Below are 14,100 nucleotides of genomic sequence, written 5' to 3'. Positions count from 1 at the left end.
TTCCGCCGGTAGCCGGCGGGGAGGGAGGGAAAGAGGGAGCGAAGTGCTCGGGGTTCTTTCTCCTCTTTAATCCCTTCCCTGCTTGAGTCAGAGGCTGAAGTCACCGACAGGAACATCACGAAGCTTTTCCCTCACCTCGGGGAGTCTGTCTGCCCCTAAAAGGATGTGCTGACCCCCGCGAGTGGGATTTTGAGGGAGCAGAGCTGCATTAGACCAGGAACTCATCACACAGGTATTTTTCAAGCTGCTGATTCACTTCAGGCACGAATCCTGCTTCACCAACACAGTACCCTGACTAAAGGCTCAGGGTTCCCCCCCTCCAAACCATTCCATTTGGGAAGGGGAAGCTTCACCCCAGCTGCTTTTCCCTTTGGGAAGTTGGATAAACAGCCCTTTTCCTTCCTGAGTAGGGTTTCCTGGGGTCAGGCTCATCCTGCCTGTGCTGCCGGGTGCTGCTCAGGGGATGTGTCAGTGTCAGGGACATGGTGATTCAAAGCACTGTGCCTCAGTCTACCCACCCGGAAAAACAAAAGGGGGGATGTGCAGAGCTGGAAGTGATTGGCAGGGAATTGGGGATAAGGAGGGAGGGAATGGGGATGTAGAAAGATTCCCAAAAAGGGGTTGCAAAAGCAAAATCCTATTGCAGCCCTGTTTTTTAAAAGGAAAGGTGGGTATTTCCTGCTGCACATGGGGAGTTTAGTCCCAGGTGGGTGGGAGCAGTAAGAGGAAATACAGGGGATTCAAATGCATATGAGAAGGTGGGATTTGGCCACAGAGGTGTGAAAATGGGAGATATCAGTTGCTGCCTCACCTGGACTCTGTACCCTGTGTCCTCCCAGGCACGAGACCATTTACTGCTGTGACGTGACACGGGAACGCTTGTTCCTTCTCCCTTTCCGGGAGGAGGGAGGCGAGTTGATGCCGAAGGGCAACACGGAGGCAGGAGCTGCCAGTGGGCCTGTGAGTTTTACTCTCTTTCTTTCTTATTTTTCCTAGAATCAACCCCCAATCCAGCCCTTCCATGGCTTCAGCTATGTTGCCAGGGAAAGTGGAGAAGAGAATTGCTTCGTCTGTCTTCATCACCCTCATGCCACCACGGAGGGATGTGGCCACCAAGGAGAAAACCCAACGGGAGCCGCAGCCAGATGGTGCCAAGGTCCCTGGCACCCATCACCCCCAGATCCTGCTGTCACCCCCCATGTTGCCCAACAGAGGTGAGGGGTGTCCATGGAGGGCTGTGAGCAGTGTGGAAGGATGGTGATGGGGCTGAGGAGGCTGTGGAGATGCTTTGCCAAAGAATACGCGTGCGGAAGGGGATGTGGGGCTATTTTTGGAGTGAGTTATTCCCCAAATCCCTGGACCCATCCCAGCTTGGATCCGGCTCCTGGGGACGGGCTGTGTTTGCTCTCCATTGCTGGGCTTATCGGTGCTGTTTGTCCCCATTTGCCTCGATGGCGTTTGCTTTTAGGGCAGGTCAGCGAGCACTGCTTCAAAGCTGTTGGGATGTTATTGTGACAGGGCATTATTGTGATTCAGTGTTACTTGACATTATTGATCCTCTAAACCCCCCATGTCTGTCTGCTGCTGCAGAAACCCACCCAGTGGCCCCTGTACCTTCATCCCCACCAGTGCTCCCTCTCTCTGAAGTGCCCCAGCCCTTGTCCGAGGAGACGCTGGGTCTGGCACTGCAGCAACTGGACCTTGCAGCACCCACCACCCTCCAGGTGAGGATAACAGAGTGCAGTCCCTCCAGTGCCTCAGTTTCCCCACCTGCAGGGGTATAACTAACATGGCTTTGCCCTTCCCCACTTGCCAGGCCCCTTCCACCTTCCCTGCTGAACTGAAGCCACCCACATTTTGCCAGGAGCAAGCAGGCAAGCAGCAGTGGCAGGACGCGAATGGGTACCCAGAGAGGGACAGCTCCAGAGGTAAGGGAAGATCCAGCTGTGCATGGGCTCATCCCCACTTATGGAAACTGAGGCACGCAGCTCCCAGCCGCTCTCTCTGCTTCTTGCAGACATCTGTGCCTTCTGCCACAAAGTGCTGGGGCCCCGGGAGCCGACGGTGGAGGCGATGCGAAAGCAGTACCACCCTGACTGCTTCACCTGCCGCATGTGCCACCGACTCCTGGCTGGGCAGCGCTACTTCCAGAAAGACGGGTGCCCCACGTGTGACACTTGCTTCCAGGTACGCATCCTCCTTCGGGTAAAACCAGCACTCTCAGAACATCCCCTGGGGTGTGGGCTTGCGTCTCATGGCATGTGTTCCCTGAATTCCAGGCCACGCTGGAGAAATGTGCCAAGTGCCAGGGGCTGATCACAGAGCACATTGTCCGTGCCCTGGGCAAGGGCTACCACCCCAGCTGCTTCTCCTGTGCTGCCTGCAGCCGGGCCATTGGCACCGAGAGCTTTGCCGTGGATGGGCAGGGTGATGTGTACTGCGTGCCCGATTTCTACAGGTTGGCAGTGGGGGAGTGTCTCCCACACTGGGAGTTGGGTTCAGCTCATCCCGTCACCCCGCAGGGCTCACATGGCTTCCGTTTGCTCCATCAGGAAATACGCTGCCGTGTGCAGTGCCTGCGAGCATCCCATTGTCCCCCACGAGGATGAGGACACCTACAAGATCGAGTGCCTGGGACGCAGCTTCCATGAGAGCTGCTACCGCTGCGAGGTATGGCCCTGGGGGCTGGGGGGCCCCCAAAGCCGAGGGGGTGGCACAGAGCCTTGGCTGAGCACGGACACAGGGAGGGCAGCACCCATGGCTGTTTTTCAGCCTGAAGTTTATCTTACAAGTAATGGGGAGATGGAAAATAAAATTGGGTGGTGGTGATGATGATGATGTGTTTGGAGAACTTCAGTTTTGCATGCTTTTGATGTAGCTGGTCACTTTTTCGCAGTGCTGGTGAGCTTTGAAGGGAAAATAGGATGTAACACAACACAGGGACCCCTAAAAGGTGCCTTCCTTTTCCCCTCTTGCCCCCAGAGCTGCAGGATGCCCCTGTCACTGGAGCTGACAGAGAACGGGTGCTACCCCCTGGACGACCACCTTCTCTGCAAGTCCTGCCACGTCCGCTGGCGCAACGAGTCATCCTGCTGAGACCCTGCAGCTCATCAACCTCTTCCAGTGCCAGGCACCAAAAAGGGGGTGCTCCCGGTGGGATGTGCCCCATGGCTTACCCTGGGTGCCTGCTGCACCCCCAAATTACTGCAGAACTGGGTTTTCATCACCAAAATGTCCCCGGGACCCTGACCCCATGGCTGGCGGGCTGGAGAACTGTGGATATGTCCTGGCACAGCTCTGCGCTCATGATGAATATAAAATGCTCTGACGGAGCAGCAATGAGGAGTGGAGGTTTTGTTCCTTGTTTCTTTTTTTAAACTTCTTTTTTAAGGCCAGTTTGGTTTTCTTGGGTGGTGTTTCTTTCTTCTCAAGCTTCCTTGGGGTTTCACTGAAATGTTTCTCTCTGTGGAGAGCAGGCACTGATTTAGTTACTTGCAGTTAAATAAAATTCTGAGTTTAAAAACTCTCATTCCTTTCATCCACCCTGCATTCCAAACCTATCAAATCCAAATTTAAAAATAAGGAAAAAAGCCGGTTTTGGATCCTCTAGGTGTGGCAAGAGTTGGGTCACTCAGGTCCATAACAGTTGAATTTAGGGTGTAGCGATGTGGCAGATGCTGCTGTCACCTAGGGGAGAGCAGAGTGTTGTTTTTTGGGGTGCATATGGGATCTGGCGATGTTTCGTTGTGTTGATAAAAGGGATGGTGTGGTTTGGGTTTGTTTTTTTTTGCTGACTATCTATCCCGGAGCCGGCAGAGGGCAGCCGGAGCACAAATTCCTCCATCAGGCAGCAAAACTTCAGCTAAAAGCGTCCCACAGGGCCGGGACACTGGGAAAGATGGACAGCCCGCTTTCTGCATGTTATCCAAGATTGCATCGCTCTGCTAGTGGAAGCTTTTTGATTTCCTCTCATTCCAGGCCTCAAACAGTAAAAATTAGACCATTTCGCTGCATGCCCAACATCTGATGCTGCCGTGCTAAGTGGTTTTCTTTGTGAGGGCGTTGCAAACCAGACAGAGAAACTTTTTAACTTTCTTTTTAACCGAAAGTGTTTAAAAAGCCACAAATCAAGAGCAGAAGATAGCAAGAGCACGTGAGATGATGTTTAATGCTTTCCTGATGGAAAATGGGAGCTGTAAACAAGGAAAACAACCACCAGACCAGCAGCTCCTGGATCACATACATCTCCAGCGTGTGCTGTGTTTATGAGTGAAGGGGTTAATGATGGTTAATTAATCACATCAATAACTATTTCCCGATGACTCTTCCCTGTCTACAAAGCTAGTTACTCAGTGTTCATTACTGAGCATCTCCAGGCCATCAATCGGGTCATAACTTGCTTTAAACATATTTATAAATAAGTTGTGGTCTGTCCCGGTCATGTAAGTTGGCGGCTTTGGGTCTGGTTGGGTGGGAACTCCTTGTTCCATGCCAAGGAATTCCCGTGCTCCAAGTCAGCTCTCAGTTTCCAAAGCTCCTTGCACTGTGAGGAAAATCTGGCATCAAAATGATGCTAAAAAAGTAAAAGGATGTGGCAGTGGCCAAAGGGAGCAGGAAAAAGAAGGCCCAGAGGGCAAAGAGCTGCTTGCTTTTTGTAATACGGATATATTTCCACTCAAGGTTTTTGGGGAGGATGGAAGTGCAATGCTGAGCAGTGTTTTGGATGTGTTATTGCAAGCTGCACTACCCTTCCGCAGAGGACTGGTAGGAAGGAGTTGGGTATTTCCCTCTTGGAGCCTTCTAGCATGGGCTGTTGGCACTGGGCCTGTGGAATTTTTGGCTAGAGTTAGGCAGGGAAATGCTTTTATTTACAGGCAGCCTTGGAGAAGGCTGCTTGCTTTTCTCCTGGAAAGCAAGGAGAAAGGAAAGGCACTGCTAGAGAGTTTGGCAGCATGGTGAAGGGAGGTAGTGTGGTCAGATTTGGCATGATTTTTCAGGAGTGGAGGGTGACAAGGGACAGAGATACATGGACACAGGTAAGAGGACAAAAAGGCTGATTTAAGCTGTCTTCTTCCCGGATAAAGGGAGAAGCACTATGAGCTGAGGCGTGGGGAGCATTTCTTTGCCTGAAAAGCACAACCCCGTGTTTTCCCTTGGGAGGAGCTCGAGGAATTTTGAGCCGCACGCAGGAGATCCCGCAGGGATGAGGCTGCAGGAGCTGGATCCTGTCCTGCTGCCGAGCAAATGCAGATGGGCTGCAAGGGCCAGCCTGTCCTTGGGCTCCTCAGCCTGTCACGAGCACTTCTGCAAGCACCCAGGTCTGCAAAAATAAACCAACCACATATCCTGCCTTGAAGAATAACATTTTGGGGGGCTGGGCTCCAAAGCCTTGTGGAGGCCCCCTCCCCGGACCACCCAGGTGTAAAACACACTCGAAGTCCCTCCTCTTGTCCCTGTGGCAGTGCCAAAGGGCAGAGAGGATCACAGCCCTCCGAATGGCTCCAGCCCTTCCCTTGGCTGCTGCAATACGCCTGTCAGCTCTTGCAATCCCTCTTGGCAGGCCGAGGAGAGCGGGAAGGACCTGGCTGCCTTCCAAGGAGCAGCAAATGCAAATATTTCCTCACTTCAGGCTGGGTGTGGCCTGCGTATAAAATTTCTTCGGGCTTTCCCAGCAAGGCATCTGATCTCTGGCTCTGCTGTGAAGCCAGCTTGTTCCCAGGAATACAATGGTGCGTCCTATAAAAAAAGCCTAAAGGTTATCTTTCTACAACTCAAAGGACTGCCCGATTTTTTAAAAAGAGGTTTTAAATTGAAGAAAGAGCTGCCAGGCACAGCTGTAGTGGTTTTAAATCAGTGGCTAAAGTGTTGCTTCATGAAATAAAAACCCTTTTTGCATGCTCCTTTGGAAAATGGAAGGTCTGTAGTGTGGTGCAAGGAAAGTGGGATGATAAAGGGGCTGGAAAAGGTGCTGGGACCAAGGCTGGGTGTTGGTGATGGTTTTTCTCAAATAAGATAGAGCTTCAGGAAAACTGGGTTTTGCCTTTGGATCCCAGGTTAAGGGCAGTCACATCCTAGCCAGCTTCCTGCAGCGTTGTTCTTCCCCACAGAGCACTGAGACCTATTTTCTGCAGTTTCCTTCGACACAGCCTAAAAAAAATTATATTTCTTAAATGAAAAGCAGTCTTATCCTGCTGATTCTGGGAGAGGCAAAAACCAGCAGGGATTATACCAGGAACAGCCCAAGCTTGGATTTCTCCAGCTCATGCAGCACAGGTGGGATATATATTAAAAAAAAAAAAAAAAAGAAAAAAAAAAAGAAGAAAAAAAAAAGAGCCGTGTGTTAATATTCTCCTTTCCCCCCAGTTTCCTGATGAAACTGAACCACCCACTGCCACAATGTAGTTTGAAAACACATTGATTTTGATTGCATGAGGGGAAAGGGATGAGGCGAGCGCGCAAGCGCGTTACCAGGCTGCGAGTGCTATACTGGCTTCTTTATAAAATAAAGGATAAAAAGCCCAGCCCACCCTATTTCTGAAAGCAGACGCACAGCACACACCTGCGAGCAGGGTTTTGCTATTTCATATCCCGCATTTCCTTCGTGATATCAGTGATTACAGCATCCTGCAGCCCTATTTCCTGAAAATTACCAATTTTCACCCAGATTTGGCTTCGAGTGGTTTAAGTTGTATCTTTATTTTGCTCGTATGTCCAGTAAAGCAGTGTGAGGGAGGGGTTTCATTGAAATAAAAACACGGATATTTTTCGAAGAGGTTATCCCCTTTGTCAACATAGATTATTGACCTCAGGGATTTATCACAGAGGGGAAAAACGTGGAGAAGGGCGGGGAATAAATATATAATATATCCCTTAATTCTCCACGAGGTTAAACTTTTCCTCACAGCCAAGCTGGCGCATATGCTTTAATCTCATTTATTGGATTGCGTCCTGTGAGGTTTGTTCGGGTTTTTGGTTTATCGCAGTTGGTTTGGTGCTCTGTTGGGTTGGGGTTTTTTTGGTTTTGTTGTGTTTTTTTTTTTTTTCCTGAAGCGATCGGCCTCTAGACAGGGCGTTAAGGACAAAGTGTTTCGTGAGGAAAAACTCCTGAAGAAAAGAGGATGAGAAGGAAGAAGAGGGTTTGGGCGGACAAAAGGCGGCGCCGGCAGGGGCCGGCCCTCCCGGCCCCTCAGGCGCTGCCCCCCCCGCGCTCGCCTCACAAAATGGCCGCCCGGCGGGGCCGCGGGAGCGGCGCTGAGGCGACAAAATGGCGGCGGGCGGAGAGCACAGGGAAGGACGCTCGGGGAGAGGCTGCGGGGCCGAAGAGCCTCGGGCACGGCGGAGGGGTTCTGAGCCTCTGTGAATTCCCTCCGGGCGGGCGGCGGAAGCGCTGAGGGTGAAACCTGACCTTCTTCTTATTCCCCTCTCCCTCCTGCCCTTTTCTCCTCGCCGCCTTTGCAAAAGGATGTGAAAATGGCCAGAAATGAATGCGCGTTTTCATTCGGCCGTGGCGGAGTCCCCGGTCATCTTCCCTCACCTCAGCTCCCCCAGCGTTACCCGTAATACGTTATTTTTTTCCCCCCCTCACAGCTGAGGGGTTTTGACCCAGAATTGCGCTTTCCACACGCCCCCCACCCTTCCCTTTCATCATCACCACACGCACCCCCAAGGTGGGTCGTTTTATGCCTAATTCTTTGCTTTTCCACCGCTTTTCTCCTTCGCAGGGGTTGAAGCTGCCATCTCCCGGTCTCCTCACTGCATGGAAAATCCCCACAAGCACTTAGGGGAAAAAAAAAAAAAAAAGATCCTAAACGCCCGAGGATTGATTTATCATCTGAGCTGGAGTGGTATGAGAAGAAGCCATCGCTGCTCGCCTGCTCCCCATGACAGCTCGCCCGCCATTCACTTAATTAAAATCACATATTGGTGTGATCAGACGTGATAATACCATTAAAAAAACCCCAAATCCCGTAACATCCACACGCTCGTTGTTGGAGACTGTAGCCAAGGTACTACTTTTTTTTTTTTTTTCCGTTTTAACTATTCTTTTAATGTTGCCTTACCCTTTTTTCCTGCATCACAGTGTTGTTACAGGCTATAACATTGCCTCTTGTTTCTTAAAAGCTACGTCCCTAAAAATAGTGCTTTTTTCCCCATAGAATTGCAGATTTAGGCCCATATTGATGTTCTTCTATTTCTACAGATGCAGAAATACGTGTATATATTTATTACATATAAATATTAAAATGTTATGATATATTTCATATTTTTATATTACCTTTTCCAAGGGACTACTTAATATATAAAATAAGCTCACACACCTAAAAACTATAATTTAATTATACATAATCACTGTAACTTTGGCCCATATATATCTCTTTGATTATATATATATATTACCTTTGTTTTCCTCCATTGGTTTCCTACTACAATGTATCCTAAAAGCAGGAGAAAAAAAGCCATCAAAAATAAAAATGAAAGAAGAAAAAATAACAAAAACCAACCCATCTCTTTTTTTACAGTCCATGATGGAAGTTTGTGCCTGAATGTTTTATTTGTTCCACAGAGATGTAGATTTTCCTTGGGAGATTTGGGAAGGATTATTTTTTAATGAAAAAGAGGACAAAAATACACCCAGAAAAAAAAAAACCAAAACCAAAAACAAAAAAACAAAACCAAAAGAAACAATGAAAAAGAAAGAAAAAGGAAAAAAAAAAGCACAACAAAACCAAACCGCAGTAAGTGAAGCTGCACATGCAACTGAATAGTCCGGATGAGACAATTCATTGCACAAAAAAGGATAAATGGAACTGCAATGGCCGGCTTTGCTGTAGATCCAGGAGGAGGGATCAGCTCCTTTATCCCACCATCTCGCGCTACAAACCACCATTTTTCTGTGTCTCTCTCTTTTTTTTCTTTCTTTCTTTTTTTTTTTTTTTTTTAATATCTGCTTTGTTGGGGCGTTTTGTTTCGAGCCGAGGCGGCTGCACCATCTCCCGAGCCGGGGCTTCCAGAGCTGCTCGGGGACTTCACTTTTACAGAGATCTCTTATTTTTCCCCGGCCTTGTGCAATCCTCTCCCATTTATTACATGGGTTTGTTTTTTTTTTTTTCCTCTCCCCTCTGCGAGTATAAAGGTTTCTCTCCTCTCACCAGCTTAGCTGCTCATTCCAGAAGTTTCCACGGGGGCGGGGAGCCCCCACTGCGGCGCCTTTGCCGCAGCGCCGGGCAGGAGGAGGAGGATGCGGAGGATGCGCCACCTCTCCCTGGCTGGGAGCCTCATTCCAAGCCGCTCCCCCTTGCTCCGTTCACCCAGCCTTGAAAACAGAGCGCTGGGAGGTATTTGCGACTTGGAGGGGTTTGGGGTTTTTTTTTTTTTTAATTTTTTCTAAATAAATGGAAAGCAGAGCTGTCGCTGATGGAGATGGATGAGGCAGGGCTGGCAGCGCCGCAGCCCTGCTCCGGCGTGGCCATGGCACCGATGGCATAAGTGACCTTTCCCAGGCGGTGGGAGGGGGGATTCCCCCCCGCCCCAGCATGCTCTTGCTCGGAATTCATTTTAAATAGCAGGAGTATTATTTTTTATTTTCCTTTCCCCCTCCCATTTCTCCTTCACTGTTGTTTTTTTTTTTGTTTTTTTTTTCCCCCGAGGTTCCTCGTGATCTTTTATTTTTTTCCTGTGTGTGTTTTGAATTGCGTTTTAAAATTGCCCAGCTGGAGACAAGGCTTGATTAGAGCTGGAACAATAGCTCCCTTTTATTAATAACGGGAAGAATTTACAATCGTACAGCACCTTCCTTGGAAAGCTTTCCAAACCATTTGCAAACACTCACAAATTTCAGATTGTGCAGCCCTTGGCTGTGAGGTGGGTAAGTATTTAATGCTGCCACCACCCAAAATCACCTTGGTGGCAAACCTCAATTTCAATTTCTCAATTTTTTTCTTAAAAAGATGACAAATTTGGTTTGGTGGTTTTTTGGTGGGGGGTGGTGGATGGGTGGTCGGGTGGGGTGTGGGTCTGGCTAAAAGCTGTAACCTAAATCTGTAGATGCAGAATATTTGCTGCGTCCTGGGAACTGGGCTGTTCTCCCTCCAGCCATGCAGCTTTCCAGAGCCAAGCTGTGGATTTGCTGCATGTCAGTAAACATCTGTTTATGGATTTTATTTATTTATTTATTTTTAATCCATTCCCTTTTTGCGGTCCCTAAGTGACCTCTTGCAGCGCTGCCTCCACTGCGGTTCCACCACAGCTTTGCACTGGAGCACTAATGCGTGTCCCTGTGAGCCAGAGTGACCTTGCTGAGGGGACTGGGCCCACCGAGCGATTCAGGTGCTCTACTTTGATCCCAAGTCCCTGCACCCTGTTTTTTTCCAGCACATCCCCTCACCTGGCGGGATGCTGCAGTTGTGGCTTAAAGCTCTTTCATGCCTTATTTTTTTCCTTGTTTTTTTTTTTTTTTTTCTTTTTCTTTTTTTTTTTCCTTTTTTTTTTTTTGTTTATTTTTGTTTATTTGAGGTTTTTTGTTTGTTTCCAAGAGAAACAATGTATTGTTTATGTAACCCCTCTCCAGGGCAGATCCCTACAGACCTCACAGGGATCCAGGAGTCACCCAGGCAGTGTGATCTGGCCTTGCCAGAAGCATAAGGGACAAAGCTCCAGCCACATCTGCGTGTGTCACACACAGGCCGCACAAACCCGCAGTGGTTACTTCTGTCTGCAGAGCACGAGTGGATCCCAGAGCTTCCCCTTCCCACTGCTTGCTGGTTCAAAAAGCCTGATGCTTCTGGAAAAAGCTCTGCCTTGTGGGCTTTAAAATAAATAAATAAAGCGGCACTGCTGTGGATTAGTCATCCTTATTTTTGAAGGAAGCTGTTTGCCAGCGCTGTCCATATCACGCATGTGCGTGTGAGATGGGAACTCCAGAAGGCTGGTAATGTGCTCTGCTCGCTGCTCCTTGGAGCTCAGCCACCCAGGCTTCGTTGAGCTGCTCCTGGCAGGTGGAAAAACTGACAGTCCAGCTTTCCAGACCCTTCCCTCCTTTTTTTTTTTCAGTGCTGGAATCTGCATTGGCAGGTGTGCAAACGTGGAGATTGTAACAGCAGCAAGTGAGGATGGATGAGCTGTTTTCTGGGGTGACATCCAACTCCAGAGAAGAAACCCTGGTGATTTATAATTTTTGTCTTGTCTCTGCTAGGCTTTACTCTGAGCTCCACTGTATCTTGTGAGAAGACTGCGTTTGACCCTTTTGGCAACGAAAAATGGTTCTGTTTTTAAACCTTGGTTCTTTTTCCCTTCCCTGTAGTCATGCAGAAGAGCAAGTGGTGCAATTAAACAGTACAGCAAAGGGCAGCTCCCTCCCCCTTTCCCCTTCAAAAAATCCAGAGTTGTGTGTCTTGAACTGCTGCATAGGCAGAAAACATACAAAGCCCTTGTCAGCATTGTGCTGATGTGTGGCACGTTAAAAAAATACACACAAAAGGGGTGGGGAGAGCGGGTGCCTCCAGGGAGCAAAACTGTGGGGCCTCTTTCCCTCCAAGCCTACAGACCTATGTGGGATAGTCTATTCCTCCTAATTTTGCCCAGACAAAGGCAGTGGAGGTCAGAGGGAGCATTGAACATCCTAAGTGGTGGTGATGAAGATCAGGGTCCTCTTGAATTACATTTTTTTTTTCTCTGTGAACTTACTCCTGTGAGATGCAGCTGGTTTATTACTCCATTCCTCAAAGTCCTGCTCACTCTCTGTGAAGAAGGGAAACACCGCTTCCTTACTGGGTGTCATTTCTTTTGTTGTGTTGCAAAGGTAACACAAAGCACCTGGTGCTGGTCTCTGCCAGGTCACATATGACTTGGAGGCACAGCTTCCCGCAGTCATTAGTGCACAGGGAGTGCTGGGGGTCGTTAGCCACCCTTAATGAGGAGATCGCACTGGGATTCCATGGCTGCCACTGGCTGACCCAGCCCTGGAGAAGCCCCTTAATAGAAATTATTTCACTGACTGGTTGCTGCAAGGATTTCTAGCACAGCTATGACTTTATCCTTCTTTTTGGCCAAAATTAAGCACAGGGTGGGGATGAGGTGGCCTGGCCAGATTTCATACCCTGCTTCTTGTGGTAGATGTGTGAACAGTGGCTGTAGCTCCTGTGCCTAAAGCCTTGTTTGGAATAAGCCAGTGTGGACAGGGATTTTGATTTTATTCCCTCTTTAGGGCTGTGTTGGTTTTGAGATATACCTTGTACTCTTCATAGGCCTTTGCCAGCAGGGAGGTTCGGAGGAGCAAGAAGCTGCCTGTTGGGATGATTCCACATTTTTCAGGCTGGCACGCCCTATGGGCTTCTAAATTACTTTCCTTTGGCAGTTTAGGAAAAATGACTGAGAATTGCCTTGTGAGTGCTGAACTTTTACCACCCTGAAGAGTTACTCAAGCTACATCCGTGATATTTCCAAGCTAAACAAAACCTGAATTTCCAGTGCCAAAAAGCGATACAAAGCTCCACTCCTCCTCTGTACAGGAGAAAACCACGGTCTTTCAAGCTTTGCTTTTAGCCCAAAGAGTTAAAAAGCTGCCCTGTGAGATCTGCAGAGGTGAAAAAAAAAGCCAAAGGCAGACAAGAAACTTCACCCATGCCGTGTTGGAGGAGGGGCTTTAGAGCGCAGCAGGTGTTGATGCACAAATATTTCTCTTTATGCTTTCTCTGGAGTGAAGGAGCGGTAACTCCACAGACATGGGGTCACTCCTCTTCATTTAAACACTCTCGTGTTGCTGTGGTATCAAAATGGTGTGTGATGAAACCAAAGCTCAGATGGTGGTGGCTTGGTGTTTATTTTGTGCTGGGTGTGCTGCTCAATCCACTGTGGGATGTGGGAAGAGCAGCCTGTAGTTTGCAGGTTTGGACTGTGGGGTTTGTGCTAAAGCCTTGTCCTGTAACATTTCCAGTGTAATTTCTGAGATTTTTCTCCCCTGGGCATTGCACGCTGGTAAAAATCACATCTGGATGTAGAGTTAATACAACAATTAGGTGTTAAAAATGGCAAAGTACAGGATTCGGTGATCTAACCAGTCGTAGGGGATTTATATCCTTTGTGGTTGTCCTGTTTGGGTATCAAATCACATGGAAGTGTCTTTTTTACGTTTGTTTTCTTTGGTTTTCCCTTAAAATGTAATCTTTTGCAGCCTGGAAGGCCATAGTCCTGTCTAGTGATGAAAGCCCTGTGTTTGGGGAGAACCCTTGTGAGGTGAGCGGACAGCTCTCTGGCACATGGTTGTAGAGGAGTTTGGGGGCAAGGTGAAGCAGAGCAGAAGCTGGCACTGTGATGTTCCCATTTTTTCCCAACAACAGGCTAAAAGAAATGTATTATTTCTAATATATCTACCACACCATAAGCAAGAGTAAATTCTTTTGCAGTCTTATTTTGGCATGTGGATTTTGGTTGTGTGGCTCAACCAACACACTGGGTTCTGCTGCTGAAGAAACCTCTGGTTCTTTGTAGAAGGAATTTTAAAAACAGAAATGTGCCTTAATATAGAGGTAAAGATGGGTTCAATGTAAACTGAAGTCCAGGGGCGCCTGGATACTGGGCTGTGGCATGTGACTAGTGCTAAGCCACTGGCTGAAATGGTGGCATTTTATGGCAGCTCCCATGCCCGGCACTGTGGATAAGAACACCACAGGGAAGAGCGTCAGAAAATAAATTACTAAATACTGCATTTTGAAAACATGGAGTTCTCTGCACAGGGTCATCTCATCAGGAAGATTTGATCTTCCTCAAAAAGAACTGAAATCAAGAGCTTTATTAATATAAATCCTGTGCTTTATGTTGGCTAAGGCTCCAGAACCCGGCTCTGTGCTCCAAGTATTTTCAGCTCCTAAGCCGATAGCTTCTGTCTTGGCAACAAATGGGCCTAAATATCAAACAGCACCAATTCCTTCTTGGAGAAAATGAGCATAAAGGAGAATGGGTAAGCTATAAAATTAGGCCAATAATTCAGGCTGGCTTAAAAAGGAGATAAAAGCCTAGCTGGGAATTTGATATGCAGCTGTCATAATGTTCTTTTGATAAATACAATCAATGAGCAAGGAAGGAAAGTAAATACATTTTACCCTG

At 48.3% G+C, this 14,100-nt stretch overlaps 1 protein-coding gene and 1 long non-coding RNA gene across 2 annotated transcripts; both read left to right on the top strand.

Moving 5' to 3' along the window:
- The first annotated feature begins 142 nt into the window (after positions 1–142).
- FBLIM1 (filamin binding LIM protein 1) lies at positions 143–3,523 on the top strand. The gene is made up of 8 exons (XM_066202828.1): positions 143–232; positions 997–1,214; positions 1,591–1,724; positions 1,817–1,928; positions 2,018–2,187; positions 2,280–2,458; positions 2,553–2,670; positions 2,983–3,523. Exons 2-8 carry the CDS (start codon positions 1,022–1,024, stop codon positions 3,094–3,096), a joined length of 1,020 nt encoding a protein of 339 aa, XP_066058925.1. The 5' UTR covers positions 143–232; positions 997–1,021; the 3' UTR covers positions 3,097–3,523.
- Positions 3,524–8,012: 4,489 nt separating this feature from the next.
- Positions 8,013–13,365, top strand: LOC136300434 (uncharacterized). The gene is made up of 3 exons (XR_010723689.1): positions 8,013–9,335; positions 10,206–10,326; positions 10,568–13,365. It is a non-coding gene; the product is annotated as an uncharacterized lncRNA (long non-coding RNA).
- The last annotated feature ends 735 nt before the right edge of the window (positions 13,366–14,100 follow it).

The sequence above is a fragment of the Chamaea fasciata genome, unplaced genomic scaffold, assembly GCF_029207755.1.
Source record: "Chamaea fasciata isolate MVZ Bird 193981 ecotype frontalis unplaced genomic scaffold, bChaFas1.0.hap1 SCAF_23, whole genome shotgun sequence".
NCBI classification, from domain to species: domain Eukaryota; kingdom Metazoa; phylum Chordata; class Aves; order Passeriformes; family Sylviidae; genus Chamaea; species Chamaea fasciata.
This window is presented reverse-complemented; position numbering and strand designations above follow the sequence as displayed.

What these genes read in the sequence shown, in the direction of transcription:
- FBLIM1 (XM_066202828.1), top strand. Translation starts at nt 1,022, where the DNA reads ATGGCTTCAGCTATGTTGCCAGGGAAAGTGGAGAAGAGAATTGCTTCG. An exon ending in CCCCATGTTGCCCAACAGAG is followed by an intron (nt 1,215 to 1,590) that starts GTGAGGGGTGTC and finishes CTGCTGCTGCAG; the next exon opens with AAACCCACCCAGTGGCCCCT. An exon ending in TGCGTGCCCGATTTCTACAG is followed by an intron (nt 2,459 to 2,552) that starts GTTGGCAGTGGG and finishes TTGCTCCATCAG; the next exon opens with GAAATACGCTGCCGTGTGCA.